Source organism: Canis aureus, chromosome 11 (assembly GCF_053574225.1).
Source record: "Canis aureus isolate CA01 chromosome 11, VMU_Caureus_v.1.0, whole genome shotgun sequence".
Classification (NCBI taxonomy): domain Eukaryota; kingdom Metazoa; phylum Chordata; class Mammalia; order Carnivora; family Canidae; genus Canis; species Canis aureus.
In genome coordinates, this window is record NC_135621.1 from 14,258,801 (window position 1) to 14,274,542 (window position 15,742).

General features: G+C 42.5%; 2 protein-coding genes across 14 annotated transcripts in view; one reads left to right on the forward strand and one right to left on the reverse strand.

Moving 5' to 3' along the window:
• Positions 1–3,679: 3,679 nt before the first annotated feature.
• Positions 3,680–9,828, reverse strand: LOC144323407 (uncharacterized). Of its 10 annotated transcripts, XM_077913825.1 has the most exons (3): positions 8,689–9,828; positions 7,690–7,823; positions 3,680–7,432 (listed from the first exon to the last, which is right to left on the reverse strand). In XM_077913825.1, the coding sequence occupies exon 1, from the start codon at positions 9,728–9,730 to the stop codon at positions 8,930–8,932; it is 801 nt and encodes a 266-aa protein (XP_077769951.1). In that variant the 5' UTR covers positions 9,731–9,828; the 3' UTR covers positions 3,680–7,432; positions 7,690–7,823; positions 8,689–8,929. The 10 variants fall into 10 exon arrangements, with proteins under 10 accessions (XP_077769951.1, XP_077769949.1, XP_077769950.1 ...); XM_077913823.1 differs by having other exon boundaries at positions 3,680–7,823; XM_077913824.1 differs by having other exon boundaries at positions 3,680–7,879.
• CNOT2 (CCR4-NOT transcription complex subunit 2) overlaps positions 9,624–15,742 on the forward strand; it is a 116,644-nt gene continuing 110,525 nt past the window's right edge. Inside the window, exon 1 of one of the 4 annotated variants that reach the window (XM_077913812.1) lies at positions 9,624–9,761. Coding sequence is in view for 2 of the 4 variants with exons in the window: in XM_077913814.1 (XP_077769940.1) it covers positions 9,757–9,761 (5 nt within the window). In the remaining 2 variants the exon portion in view is untranslated. The remainder of the gene's footprint in view (positions 9,762–15,742) is intronic. The other 3 variants (XM_077913815.1, XM_077913814.1, XM_077913811.1) reach the window with 3 other exon arrangements.

Consider the following 15,742-nt stretch of genomic DNA (forward strand, 5'->3'; position numbering starts at 1 on the left):
AACAGTGAATTTTAGTGATTGGTAAAACTTTTTCACTAAGGAGCACTTAAAGAATCTTGTGAAATATTTGGGCTCTTTCCTCACTGCCCCCACCCAAATGTGTGTATATGTATATGTACACACAAAATATGTACATATACATAGATATATAAAATACACAATATTATAAACTACTTGCATTTTTAAAAAAGAGAGAACAGGCTGTGAAGGTGAAAATAATCTGTGTAATTGAAGGCAACCATTCTTTGAGCCTCCATTTCCTCACCTGTGCAATGTGAATACTACCTACATCATGTTATGCATCTGAGTGAAATCATATAATTATGGTACTTGCAATTCAGTAGATGCCAAATTAAGTAGTAGCTATAATTATTACCAGGCTAATATTGACCTCCTATTTTATCTCTAATTACTGTTTGAGGTTTTCTTGTCCTGATTGGTTTGTTGCAGCTACTTTCTGGTTTCTAAGACTCTTACATTCTTCCCACTGGTTACCTTATTTGGTTTTTCTTTTTAGCCTACCTACCTATTTTTACAGATGATAGTGATCCATAAAAGCACTGGAGAGTAATAACGTCTTTATTGTTTGGGTCAGAATACTAAGCAGTTTTAACATTACTGTGATCCATTCCAAAGGTGATGAGTAATAAATAGTAATTCAAGATAAGGATAAGGATATTTGAAGGGCAAAATATGGTCACAAATATAAATTGGAGAAGATCTGCTACACACATGCGGCATACAAGAAAATGGAGGAAGTTATACTATTACACCTATATCACATAGTTTCTTCGAGAATTACATGATAATAAAACACAATGTGTGGCACATAACTGAGATTTGATCACATTTGAATAATGAATAATAAATGGATACCAAGTGAGAACAGAACAATATATTCATATGAGAAAGCATTTATTCTATTATTCTCAGAACTGGTTATATTAGAAGCATCCTTTTATGTTTATATCTGGTAAAAATTGTACAGGATACAGAAAACTTATGAAGAGTTCAAAAAAAGTGCCATGAAAATAATGCAAAACTTTGGAAACACAATTATAGGAGAAGTCCTTATTATACAAATCCTAAGGGACTGTCCAAATTCCTTTATTTTCATGGTTGTTTTGGTATTTTTAAGCATCACATATTGCATGAAATGTATAGGTGACAGGTTGAAGATAAAAAAAACTTTGTATTTCAGATAGTGTCACTATAGACTTCATAATGAGATTTCATAAAATGCTTAAGTTTGATTCTCTAATATGAAATGTTTTTATAAACAGTAACCTCAATTGTACAGAATATCTTAAAAAGAATACATACAATGGAACATATCTTCCTCCCAATTATGGCATTATTAGAGATGCTGGTCATTTATCATTACAATGACTCATTTTAAATATTTTACTTATTTATTTGAGAGAGAGAGACAGCATGAGCACACGAGGGAGGGGCAGAGAGGGAGGAAGGGAGACAAGCTGACTCTGTACTGAGCTCAGAGCCCCATGTGGGTGTCTCTATCTCATGACCCTGAGACTATGACCTGAGCAGAAACCTAGAGTCAGATACTTAACCAAGAGTCAGACCCACTGGGCCACCCAGGTACCCCTCACAATGACTTTTTGGAATGGGGGATGCTTCAAGTACAGTATGTTCTACTTTTTTTTTTTTTTAGACTTTTAGATCTTATGCTCTTATTTTTAAATTTTTAAAAATATGCATAGTTGATCCAATACGTTTTTATTAGTTCTATTGCATTCATCACAGATTGGAAGGCTAGCTAAAGGCTTTATTTTTGAAAGACATCAGAGCTGAACACTAATATATGTAACCTGTTGCTGAGTTTCTCTAAGCCTTGGCAACTTAAGGCAACCTGACTAGTAAACTATTTGTTCCTCTTACTGAACAATCATTTTAAATGAAACTGCTATGGGGGTGCCTGGGTAGCCCAGTGGGTTGAGTGACTGACTCTTGGATTTTGGCTCAGGTTGTGATCTCAAGCCTGGCATGCTCAGCACACAGCCTGCTTGAGATTCTCTCTCCCTCTCCCTCTGCCCCTCCTGCTCATTCTAAAATAAATAAATCTTAACATGTAACAGGCATCATGTGTACTCATAGAAAAGTTCCAATGCAGTTTTTGAGAATTAATTATTCATGTTTAACCGGGTAACCGACAGTTCCTTTATGAAACAAAATGTTGGGCAGCCACAGTCGTGCAGCAGTTTAGTGCTGCCTTCAGCCCAGGGCCTGACCCTGGAGACCTAGGATTGAGTCCCACTTGGGAGGCTCCCTGCATGGAGCCTGCTTCTCCCTCTGCCTGTGTCTCTGCCTCTTTCTCTCTCTCTGTGTCTCTCATGAATAAATAAATAAAATCTTAAAAAAAAAAGTTTTTCAATTATTAACCAAGTTACTTACTTTTGATTTCAAAAACTGATGTACAATGAACGTGAATAATTTTTTTGTGCCAGACTTGTGGCTATTTTCAAGCACTGTAATGTGTGATGGATGGTTCAAAACAATAACAACATGTTAAGGTTTCCACTTAACCCTTTCTGAACTGTGTATTTTTTTTAATGTAACTTTTTAAGTAATCTCTACATACAGTGTGGGGCTTGAATTTACAATCTGGAGGTCAAATGTTACATGCTCCACCGACTGAGCTAGCCAGGTGCCCCTAAACCACAACTTTCTAAAAATTTTTTCCTGTGTTATAATTTTGTCAGCACTCAGTACTGTGGTGGTCCAGATGCAGGTTTATATGCTCATTTTTTGTTTACTTCTTGTACTTTGCAGCATGCTACACATTTAGTTATTAATGGGTTTCTTTAACAAACTCTGTGGTATACATTTATTAGCAATCAAATAGAAAACTAAGCAGGTTTATACCATAATTTTGTAGAAAAAAAAATCTGTTAAACTCTGTATTTCATCCATGAACAATTTGCAGTGTGGGCAGTTTCCAGGAATAAGAGTAAAATCCAAAAACAAAAAAGCAGTGTAAAAAATTTAGGTTAAACATAAAACAGTTCCTGAGAGCAAGAATTACTGAATAGGATGGAATCAGTTGAAGTATGGGAGCAGGTTTAGATTGCTTCTTCCAGGACCAAGGTTTTCTTGAGATCTATATATTTTATAATCTTTACTGTCTCATTGTCTTCATAACCTTCATTTTCTTTTATACTGAATGTATTTTCACTTTAAATTACTCAGTTACAAAACAGGTTAACATTCAGCATTTGAATGGTTATCACTAAATCCATTACTATTTAAAAAGCACATAGAACTCTTTCATCAAGCTATTGTATGTGTATATATATATTAGTTTCATTCCTACTATGATTTCAGCATTTAATCCCTTTCTCTTTTAAACAGCTTTCAGTTAATTTTCCATTGCCAGAAAAAATGTATTGGCTGATTACATGTGTTTTAAATTGATTTACTATTGTATATTCATTGAATCTTGAAACTTTCTGGGGAGTTATTTTACTTTTTTAAGTGGAAGATACTTTGTAACTCATACATAGAGTTAATTGGCATTTTTATTAAAAAAAAACAACAGCTTAACCATGTATTTAAATATTTAACAGTTGATGTAGTTGAGTAAGCAAATTAAAAAGTATTTTGTTGATTCTTTTGCATGATGTGTGGGACAAAACTTCTTTTTTTTTTTTTTCAAAACTTCTATTGTATAAAGAGATTTGAATGGTTAAAAACTTAGGTCAGATTATTACTTTTTAAAAAAGATTTTGACAGAGAGAAAGAAAATGTACAAGCAGGGGGGAGCAGCAGGCAAAAGGGGAGAAAGAAGCAGGTTTCCTGTGAACAGGCTCTCTCCCCGGACCCTGAGCCAAAGACAGGCAGTTAAACAACTGAGCCACCCAGGCGTCCCTACATCACATTAATTTAGAGATGATTCATAGATATATATATTTTTTGATTCATAACAACTTAATTATCTTTGCAAGATGAGAATGCTGATGTTAGGTGGTAAGAGTGGATATGATAAAACATATGCTACAAATGATTCTATTTTTTTTTTCAAGATTTATTTATTTGAGGGAGAGAACCTGCTTGAGCACACAGTGGGGAGAGGCAGAGAGAGAAACCTAGGCAGACTGTGCTGAGCACGGAGCCCAATGTGGGGCTTGATCCCACAATCCTAGGACCCTGAGATCATGACCTGCATCACACCCAGGCGCCTCTTTTAATTTTTTTTCCTTCTTTGGTACTGACTAAACCTTAGGAATGGACTGATTAGCAGTGACTTATTAAAGGCCATCTATCAACATTTCTGCATTCTGCATTCTAAAACACTCCCAAACCTGCCACCTGATTCTACACAAATTTTACTAGCTTCCTTCTGCTTATCTTAGTCTGCTCCTAGTTGCTGGCCCATGCTCATTTCTGCTTCTCAGCTGGCCTGAATTGTATTGTGTTCCCCCCATACTTATGAGGTACTAATCCCCAGTACCTCAGAACGTGATTGTATTTGGAGATAGGAATTTTTAAAAGTAATCAATGTTAAATGAAGTCATAGGAGTATACCCCAATCCAGTATGACTGGTATTCTTATGAAAAGGGGAAATTTGGAAACAAACTCACATACAGGGAGAATACTATGTAAACATGAAGAGAGCCGTCTCCAAGCCAAGGACAGAGGCACTGGGAAGAAAACAAGTTTGTCTCAGACTATGATGAAATGAATTTGTTGTTTATGCCACCCAGTCTGTGGTACTTTGTATGGCAGCTGCAAATACAAACTGCCTTTGCTCACATTACTCCCCTCACTGAAAACATCCCTTCCTTTCATCCACATCTATCCAGTCATTCAACATGGAATTTAAACAGCCACTGGGTGAAATTATCCCTGACATACCAGTCCTCATTTCTGACCTAACAGAGAATTTAGTTTGTACTACAGATTTTAGCAGTTCCTAGCACAGAGAGTAGATGCAAGGATTTCAGGAATCAATCTAGGTAAAATGCTTACAATAGTGCCTGGCATGTAGTGGATCTTAAGTGTTTGGTACATCTGTTGCTGCTATTACTATGTCTTAATTAGAAGGTAAAATACACAAGATTGGTAATTATTTGTGGGGCATAGGGAAGAAGAAAGGATAAAAGATTTCAGTCTTGGCAACTGAGTATGTGGTACTATTGCCCCAAATTATCCACTTGTTTCTACAAAGAGAGAAGTAGCCTTTTAAATAGTATTATACAATATTTTTATCCTATGAAAGTTTAAAAACCATTAAAATAGAAATGATGAGATAAAGATAGTTGTAAATAAAAACAGTTCAGCAAGGCTGAATTAACGCTTTGTGCATATCATGTTAGCTCTTTGGGAGACTTACAAATTTTCACAAAATTGGAATTACAGTTGACCCTGGGAATAACACCAGTCTGAACTACATGGGTCCACTTATACAGATTTTTTTCAACAAATATAATACTGTAAATGTATTTTCCTTATGATTTCCTTAGTATTTTTTCTCTAGCTTGCTTTATTATAGTACAGTACATAATGCATGTAACATACAGAATTTATGTTAACTGACTTTATATTATCAGTAAGGCTTCTGGTCAATAGTTCCTTAATAGGAACTTCTGACCATGCACAGAAAGGAGGTTAGGTGTTCTATCCCCTGAGTTATTTGAAGGGTCAACTGTACGTTTTAAATTTTCTCTTCACACTGAATAGATCATATCAATAAAATTCCGTCCACATCATTTTTTAAAAAGTTATATTTATTAAAGTTATCTCTACATCCAATGTGGGGCTCAAACTTACCACCCAGTCATTTGGCCTCCTGACTGACCCAGCCAGGTGCTCCTCCTTCACATCATTTTTAAGGCCTGAATACTGTTCCATACTATGCACGTAGCTTAATTTATTTAACCAATATCCTCACTCTAGCAATCGAATTGTTACACATATTCTTATTTCCGTATGATACATTTCTATAAGAGGAATTGCAGGATCAAATGCTCATGCTCAAGGCTTCTGATACATATGTTAAACTGCACTCCAGAAGTGTGGAGATTTATATCCTCAGACATTTAAGAAGCCCCGTTTCTCTGAATGCTTGCGGGTATTATCAAGAAATAATCACTTGTTAAAATAACACCTGTAACCAAATTAATGTATAACATGTTATATCACTCATAAGTTAGACTATTAAACTTTTATATTACCAAACCTTAAGATTCTTACTTAGCATTTTATTAAGATTTATTTACTTTAGAGAGAAGAGAGCGTGTGGAGTGGGAATAGGGGCAGAGGGAGAGAAATTCAAGCAGACTCCCCACTGAGCGTGGATCCCAACATAGGGCCTGATCTCACAATCCTGAGATGAACGTGATGCCCAACCAACCAGGCTACCCAGGCGCTCCTCTTACCTACACTGGAGATGAAGACAACTACTTAGTGGGAATTTCTGCTCCAGATATGACATGGAATACTCTTCTGATTTGCCAGTGTGCCTCACCAATTAAGCTGTTTTTCGTGTAATAGCCTTATCAATTTCCCAGATAAAGGTATACATCTTCATTATCTAGGGTTGGAAGCTAGCATTTTCCAGTAGTTCAGCACTAGTTTTCCTAGCTGCTTCCTAGCTTGGATTTTACACATTCTGTGAAGGAAATCTTTCAAGACATTTAAAAAGAAAAAAAAAAAGTTGACTTAATCTTAGGTAAGAATCTACTTCACTCATTCAATGATTTATTCACTGTCTCATTCATTCAACATGACTTACCTAATGTCTACTATGTGTGGAGAATAAACCAATGAGCAAAGCAAATGTAGTCCCTGCTCTTGTGGAGCTTAAAATTTTTATTAGGATGAAAGGAACCAGATAATAATAAAGATAATGATAAGTTACAAAGGCTATTGAAAAACCGAATAAATGGGGGAAAGGAGCTACTTTAAATATGGTGGCCAGGGAAGGCCTTGTCAAGATGATTTAAGAACTGAAGAGTGAGAATGAGTTAGCCATACGGACATAAAGTCTATCCCAGCTGGAAACAAAACACCAAGGGCAAGGGTCCGGAGATGGAGTATCAGTTAAGATTTAATTCAGTTGAGAACAAGAGACCCTAAACAGTGGCTTTAGTAAGACAGAAGTTTACTTTTTCCCCCCTCACATCAAAATCTGAACATAAAGAGTATGGGGCTGGTACAACGCTGTGTAAGGGGATTAACGGGATCACGTTTCCCCCAAATTGACAGTAAGAGTTCCAGGCTATTACATCGGTATTCTAGGGTGCAGGGATTAAGAGGAAAAAAAAAAAAAAGGACTGAAGGCCTGTCCCCTACGGATGGTCTTGAAGGGGTGCCACAGGGCATACCTGCTCATCTCATTGACCAGAACTACCGCATGGCGACAGAGAGCCTGGAAAATACTCTTTATTTCCGACGGCCAAGTGTCTGTGTCTATTAGTATTAAAAAAAAAAAAAAAAAAAAATAGAGGGTAGCCCAGGTGGCTCAGTGGTTTAATGCCGCCTTCAGCCCAGGGCGTGACCCCGGGGTCCTGGGATCGAGTCCCGCCACGGGCTCCACGCATGGAGCCTGCTTCTCCCCCTGCCTGTGTCTCTGCCTCTATGTGTCTCATGAATGAATAAATAAAATCTTTAAAAAATAAAAAAAATGGAGAAATTCTAGGGGATGACGGACAGTCCCTGCTACATACCGAAAGAGCCTGGTACATGCAGGGAGAAGGGTGGCAACTGGATAAAGCTGGACTACATGTGCTCAGAGGCATGTTCAGGCTTCTAACACACCATCTTACTGAGTGGAAGAGAACCCCGAAGAGTCAGGAAGGAGCTGTTGGGGACAGGGAGGAAAGGACATGCAGAGGCGTTGTATCTCCTTGAATTTTCCTGAAGTTAAAAAAAACGTGAGGCATGACATGTAATGAAATGGATAATCAGGCAAAACATTTTCTCCTGGCTAGCTCAGCACCCTTTGGAGTTTAAGTCAGTTCACATATTTACTGATGTGTCCAAATACCTTGCATTCCAAAAACGTAACGGTCCCCTTTCCTTTCCTTTGCATGCTTTTCCCTCTGTTGGGAGGCTGATGAATGCTCTCTGCCTGCCCTTCCATGATAGGTCTTAAATTGGAACACGGTGGTACTTTTGGGGGGAAGTAAAAAGGGACTGTATATAAGAAACACACAAGGGGAGGAGAAATTTTATTCGCTGCAGATGCCTTTGACTTTACAAGAAGTGCTTATGGTCGTGATAAGAAAACAAAACAGCAAAAAAAATTCACTGTATGAAACTACACAATTCCAAAACACATGCAACGACTTAGGTTCAAAAATGCCAGACAAGGGGGATCCCTGGGTGGCTCAGCGGTTTAGCGCCTGCCTTTGGTCCAGGGCGTCATCCTGGAGTCCCAGGATCGAGTCCCACGTCTGTCGGGCTCCTGGCATGGAGCCTGCTTCTCCCTCTGCCTGTGTCACTGCTTCTCTCTCTGTGTCTCTCATGAATAAATAAATAAAAATCTTTAAAAAGAGGGGGAAAAAAAAAGAAAGAAAAATGCTGGACAGGGACAAAAAAAAAAGGGAAATCATTTATGGATACACAAAGGAGTCAAGAAATTATTTCGAAGAACAGAAATGTGATTTCGAGCGACAATCGCTTTTCTGAAAAACAAAAAAACCAAACAAACCAGAGACTCCCACCTCCTGAAGTTTCTAGCGAAGCCTCGGCAAGCGCACCGCGCAGCGGGTCGCTCCGGCGTCACGTGCGGACAGTGCAGCAGCAGCGGGAGATGCTCTCCCGCCCGACGCAGCGAGCGCAAGCTCAGTGCTTTTAGAACCTGCTCCCCAGTAAACTCCCGTCCACTAAGTTTAAAAAAAAGAAAAAAGAAAAAAAGGAAGGGTGGTGAGCAGCAAATAGCAACGGTTTCAGCCCAGGGGGGACTCACTTGTCAGGCGGGGATGGGGACCGGTGGCCGGGCCCTGCGAGTGCCCGCACAGACAGGCCCGGGAGGCTGCGGGGATCGAGGGGCGGAGGAGAACGGGAGTGGGTGCGGGAGCGGGTACGGGAACGGGAGTCGGTGCGAAAGCGGGAGCGGGTGCGGGTGCGAGAACGGGAGCGGAAGCGGGTGCAGAAGTGGGAACGGGAGCGGGTGCGGGAGTGGGAGCGGAAGCGGGTGCAGGAGCGGGTGCGGGAACGAACGGGTGCGGAGTGGGAGTGGGAACGAACGGGTGCGGGAGTGGGAACGGGCGCCGGAGCGGGAACGGGAGCGAGTGCGGAAGCCGGAGCGGGTGCAGAAGTGGGAACGGGTGCGGGAGCGGCAGCAGGGCCGACGTGGGAGGGGCGTGGTGTCCGACACCGACACGCTCCGCGCCCCGGGGAGGGCGGGCCGACACCACCCCCCGCCCCCGCCCCGGACCCCGCGCACCGCAGCCGGACCCCGGCCGCCCAGGCCCCGCCGGCTGTAACGGCCGCCGACAAGCTGCGCGCCTCCCGCCGGCGGACGCGGGGGGACGGGCTCGGGAGCGGCGCAGGAGGCGCCGAGGCAGCGCGGCGCCTCCCCCCACCCCTCCCGGAACGCGCGGGAAGCCGCCCACCCGCCCCCCGCATCCCCCGTCCCGCCGGCCATCGCCGCTCCCACCTTCCGCCGCAGCCGCGAGTGAAGCCGGAACGGCGGGGGTCACGGCGGGGGTCAGAGGGTAAAGGTCTTGCTCCCAGCAGCCTCCGCGGTGGATACGTCGCCATCTTGGATCCGCGGGACAAGAAAATTCATGCGGTGAGTTTTTGGCAAATTTTCGGAAGTCTGGCAGCGGGGCGCGCGGCGGGGGCGGCGGATTCGGGGCCCCCTCAAGGCTGGGGAATGCCTCGGGGCCGGGCCGGGCGCGCCCGGGGTCCGCGGGCAGCGTCCCGGCCCGCCGCTTCCCGTTGCTTTTGTCTGGGCTCCAATCGAGAGAGGGAGAGCGGAGCGGGCGGGGAGGGGGGGTGGCGGCGGCGGCGGCGGAGGGAGGGAAGGAGGGAGGGGGGAGGGAGGGGGTGTGTGTGGGGAGGCTGGTGGACGGGACGTAAAGCGTCGCGGTGCTCGGGCGGCTGCAGCGGCGGCCCTGGACGCGGGGCCCTCCCGGCGGGAGCTGCGGCTTCCCCCGGGCTGAGCTCCTCCGGGCTCCCGCCGGCGCCGAGCAGCGTCCGCCGCCGCGCTGCTTCCTGGGGAAGGACGGGCGGCGGCGGGGCCCGGGCCGCTTCCGAGCAGGCTGCCGCCGTCTCTCCCTCCGTGCACTCCCATCACCTGCAACTTGTGCGTGTGCGTGTGCGTGTGTGTGTGTGTAATGAGACGGACGCGGGGCTGGCTAACGGGCCTCGAGGAGCCCCCTCCCCCCGGGCCCTGGGGTACCGAGGGGGCGGCTGCAGGGAGCGGCGGCAGCAGCAGCGATGGGATGGTCCCGGGGCGGCCTGTGTTGGGCCAAGTTGCTAGTCCCCGCGTTTCCACTTCCGCCGCCCCCCCGTGTCCCCCCACCTTGTGCTGTCTCGGGGCTGCCTTAAAAGTTTCACGGAGGAAACCGAGTGGGGTTCAGAGAGGCCCCCCCCCCCCCCCACACACACACTGGTGGTTCGTGGAGGCTGCAGTCCCGCCCGTCGTCTGCACGGTTCGTTCTTAGGGAATGAGGATTCCCTCGCCGTGTTTTTGTTTTTGTTTTGTTTTTGATAATAATAAAAAAAAGCGCACTTGGAAGGTTTCAGAATGTGCATCCGCTGCGGCCCCGGTGGCTCCGGCGTCCCCCACCCCCCACCCCCGCCCGAGGTCTTACATACGGGTACCACCCTGTCGGGAGGAACCTAAACACCAACTTCCTTTGAATCCCTGGGAGAGGCCTTCGCCCGCCCGCCCGCCCGCCCGCATCCCCCGGGAGGGAAGGAGGGGGGGGGGGGCGCGTGCAACACGTTCTGTTTCATCTTCGTGGAACTTCTGCTCCAAGACTCTGGCTTATTCCTTCCTTATAATTTGGTCTTCGGGGCCGTTTCTGATGGTTGGGAAAGGTACACACGGCTCGGAGCCCCGTAAACGTTCTCGGCCGAGTGGTAGAAAGTACCGAGTGAGAAAGGTCCGCTGCTCCCGAGGGAGGGAGGCTGCCCCTGCGTCTCGGGTTCAGAAGTGAACGCCTTCCCTGCCACGCGTGGCAGGCGGGATATTTAGAGCTCCAGAGTCGCCCGGAGTGACTTTCGGGGTCCCCCTCATGAAATAACGTAAGTGGAAACAGCATATGGGGGGGGGTTTGGATAGAGATGTCAGAGTATCTAGGTGCGTTCAGGGTCTAAGCTGAACTGTTGGGGGGAGCCCTTCGTCTGTTGGACAGCACTTCTTCCTCAGACGTCAGCGAGCACGTGACCTTCCGCAGTTTTGTAAGATTGCCCTACCCCGGATCTAAAGGGTTAGTCGAGAATCACAGTGGACCGCAGTGGTTAAAATGTCTACATTGAAATGCTTAGAGGTCTGCCTGCGTTCAGGTATTTTCACTGAAATACTACTTAACGGGCCAAGAGCTTTTAGTTGGCTGTATGTATGTTGAACTCCTCTGTAGTTTGTTCTGAGATCGCAGTTCTTCTGTGATATTGAATCTAAAGGGAAAATAACAATGTATGTGTAAAAGAGGAAAAAAAGGGAAAAATGCTCCACTTTCTTGACTTTGTAAGATTCTCAACTAATTTTAAAAAGGTGCTTTTCTCTCTCCGTCTTCCCCCCCCCCCCCCCAGGGCAGTGAATTGCAGTGACTTCTGTGCATACTTTGTAATTTAGACAGGAATTGAGAAGTTTTCACACTTTTTTGCATCCTAATTAACGTTACATCAATAAAAATGAACTGTCCTAAGCAGAACCCTTTTATTCTAGGTACACTGTATAGAGGTATCTGTAACTTAATCTGATACTCTTGGGGAAGGAGAATTGCCTGTATGCTCAACCAAGCAGTAAATACAGCCTTTAAAAAAAATTCAGTTTCTATGATACTTCCGTTTTAAAGTAAATTTATGTGGTGGAAAAATTAGGGCAAAATGCTAGAGTGTATTTATATCCCCCTCGTTTGAGAAGTACTTGATCTTGAAGATAAAATAAAACTCAGAATGATATTCCTCCCCAAGAGAACTAATTACCTATATTTTTACTTAATAACTTTGGATGTTTAATTTACTTTTTGATTTTTCAGGAGATACTTAACAGTTATAATCTGAAATATTTTTGTTCATAAGTAAATAAGTGCTTCAGATTTATATGAATAGATTTCCTTAGAGCACTTCTAACAGTTGTTTTAGTTTTTCTTTGGTAGATAATGGCATTAAAGGGTACTTCTTAAAAGCTTTTAGAGAATTTTTCACAATCTGTGGGAAGCAATAATTTTGCCCTATTTAGTGACATTTGCATCACAAGAGTTCTTGATGTTATAGAAAAGTAATGGCATGCTTCACATCTATGTATGTGAAAGTAGAGTAGACGTTAATAGACTAGGGAAAATAAGTGTTTTTTGCATTAAAGTCACTGATAAATAGTATTTTCAAGTTATGTTGAAAATTTTGGGATCCCTGGGTGGCGCAGCGGTTTGGCGCCTGCCTTTGGCCCAGGGCGCCATCCTGGAGACTCGGGATCGAATCCCACGTCGGGCTCCCGGTGCATGGAGCCTGCTTCTCTCTCTGCCTGTCTCTGCCTCTCTCTCTCTCTCTCTCTCTCTCTGTGACTATCATAAATAAATAAAAGTTAAAAAAATTTTTAACTTACAAGTTTGCTCTGTTATTGCATATTTAAAAGCAAACTTTCTGTGTACTTACTGGAATAGGCAGTAAGGACAACTTATGCAAATAGTGATACAGTCTTAGGAAAAGATACTACTAAATAAGATTTATTTGTTACCTAGACCTCTGGTGGATTTTGTGACACAAAGAAGCAAAAGAAACCAAGGTGTCATCAGGTAGGGTAGTTTTATGGACAGAGTTAATCGGAGTTGCGCTGTAATTTTTTTTTTTTAATTTTATTTATTTATGATAGTCACACACACAGAGAGAGAGAGAGAGAGAGGCAGAGACACAGGCAGAGGGAGAAGCAGGCTCCATGCACCGGGAGCCCGACGTGGGACTCGATCCTGGGTCTCCAGGATCGCGCCCTGGGCCAAAGGCAGGCGCCAAACCGCTGCGCCACCCAGGGATCCCCCTGCGCTGTAATTTTTGAATATATAATTGCATACAATACTGATACAAGGGATCTAGTGCTGTGATAGGAATCATTCTGGGTGATGATCCAGGTGCTCATTCTGCCTCACTAAGGATAATTTCTAACTGTGATACTTAAACAGGAGTTGCATTTCATTGTGACTTTCACTAGATATTTTGAAAGAGCTATAGAATTGACTTCTGTTATAGAAAGTCTGCCTTTGAAAAAAATAAAATGAATATTAGGGTTTTCAGTTTTTAAAATTATAATCTTTACCTTGGTTTTGTTCATTGGACCTTTCCATCTTCAATTTAAATACTATATAAATTTTTTCTTGTTGCTTTAGTTTTTCTGTTTGGCATCATTTAAGTTCTTAAAACTCCTCTCTCTGATAGGTCATGCTGATATGGCTTGTTCATTTATTTACTTTGTCTATACTTTAGGGATGACCTGGAAAAAGAATTCCTATTATGTTTTTCTAACACTTTGTTCTCTGAAATGGAGATGCACATCTCTTGGCATATCACTTGGCATATCACATTATGAAGTAATGAAACGGTTTGTAGTGTTTGTTTTTTGGTAACAACTCATGGCTTATATAACATGGAAATATAAGCTATGTAGGAGAAAAAATTTCCCTTTTCTGGATACATGTTAATGTTTTGTATTTGCTTACTTGGGATCTAAGTCTGTTTAGATATAGCTAGATGTTTTGGACATATTTGCTGCTGTGAAAATTTTCCTTTTTGTGTGTGTGGTGTGTGTGTACGTGGCTCATGCATATGTTTTTGTGTGGGTGGGTGTACTTTTACTACCACTTCTCTGCTGTTTGGCAAACTTCTTATTCTTCAAAACTCTTCTGTGGTGTCACTTTTTAAATGAAACCTTTCCTGAGTCCCCAGATCCTTCTGTTGTACTGCTTTTAGTTTTCAAACTTCTTTGTGTCATGCTGCATTGTAATTTACCATCCGTCCCTACCTACCATAACCTTCAGGGGACTGTAAGTACCTTCCTACCTAAGAGTACCTAAGACTTTGTTTTTTTATGTTTACTTTATTTCTAGTACCTTTTATAGTGCGTAGTACTCAGTAGGTTATCAATAAATATGCAGTGAACTGACCTGGTGCCGGATCGTCGTTTGACTCAGTGCTTTCAGAGTGCTGTTTCCCAGTCCATAGACCTGAACAACAGACTGGAAAAGGGGATGGGAAGAAGGGCACCCCGTATTCTTTTGCTTCCTTGGATTTTTTTCGTACAGCTTTGCATCTTAATTACCTACGGGAAGGTAGGTAACCAGCTTCTTAGAGAAGTGTATGTAGAGTAAGTGTAGGAAAGGGAAGGGTGTTAGTGATAAAGTGCCTCCGGCGGAGTGTTTAAGTCCATTTTTTGCTGTATTTTGTATGGCTAAGGTTACTGGTTGAAGGAGTTATTTTGTACAGTCCCAGATTTACGGTGGTTAATTTTACGATTTTTTGACGTTATGACCGTGCAAAAGCGATACTCCTTCTGTAGACACTGTATTTCAAATTTTTATTTTTTTCCTTGGCTAGCAGTTATGTTATTTACACTACTCTGTCATGATACTGGGCAGAGGCAGCCACTCACAGCTCCCAGTCAGCCCTGCTATTACAAGGGTAAACAACCAGTACTCCTAAAACCATTCTGTCCCCCCATATAACCGTCCTGTTTTTCACTTTCAGTAAAACAATAATAAATTACACAAGGTTTTCTATAGTTTATTGTGAAAGAGGCTTTGTAGCGTTTTGTCCATCTGTAGACTAATGTAAGTGTTCTGAGCACATTTAACTTTGGCTAGGCTAAGCTGTTACCTTCAGTAGGTTGGGTATATTAAATGATTTTCAGCATAACGATGTTTTCAAATTACTGTGTGCTTATCAGGATGTAACCCTCATCATAAGTTGAGGAAGATCTGTATTTTTATTTATACAGTAATATATGTTTGCCATTGCTTAACCATGAGCTCCTAGTAGATTTGCACTTTTGAAGTTAGATTGTTATTTTTTTTTCATCTTTTTATTCCTAATGGTTGAGTGCCTAGGAGTTCTCTAGTTCAAATATCATTCTCCATATGAGAATTAGGTAAATTAGGTAGTGTATGTTAATTAGGTAGTGTATGTTAATTGGTAACCTAAAACCTAAAAAACTTTGAAACTGATTTTTTTTTTTTGTAAGCATGGTGGCTAATTCTAACAAATTGGTGACCTAACCATAGTCTTTATTGGTCTATTTAATTTTCCAACATTCTGCAGCAGAAGTATTAATATGTTTGATTTTTGGCGCTGCCTAGGCCATTCTGGGAATTTTTAGGTTATAAATGATATATATATATGTGTGTGTGTATATATATACATACATACACACACATATACACACACACCCTATTTTATCTTTTTAAAACCTGAAAAATTCCAATTCTGAGAAACATGGGCCCTTTAAGGGTTTGAATAAGAGATTGTACACCAGTTTTTTGTGTCCATTTTCGAGAGGTAGAAATCAGAGTAAATGACATTACTAATTGCATTTAGTGGAGATGCTAACATTTAACT

What these genes read in the sequence shown, in the direction of transcription:
- LOC144323407 (XM_077913825.1), bottom strand. Translation starts at nt 9,730, where the DNA reads ATGGCGACGTATCCACCGCGGAGGCTGCTGGGAGCAAGACCTTTACCC.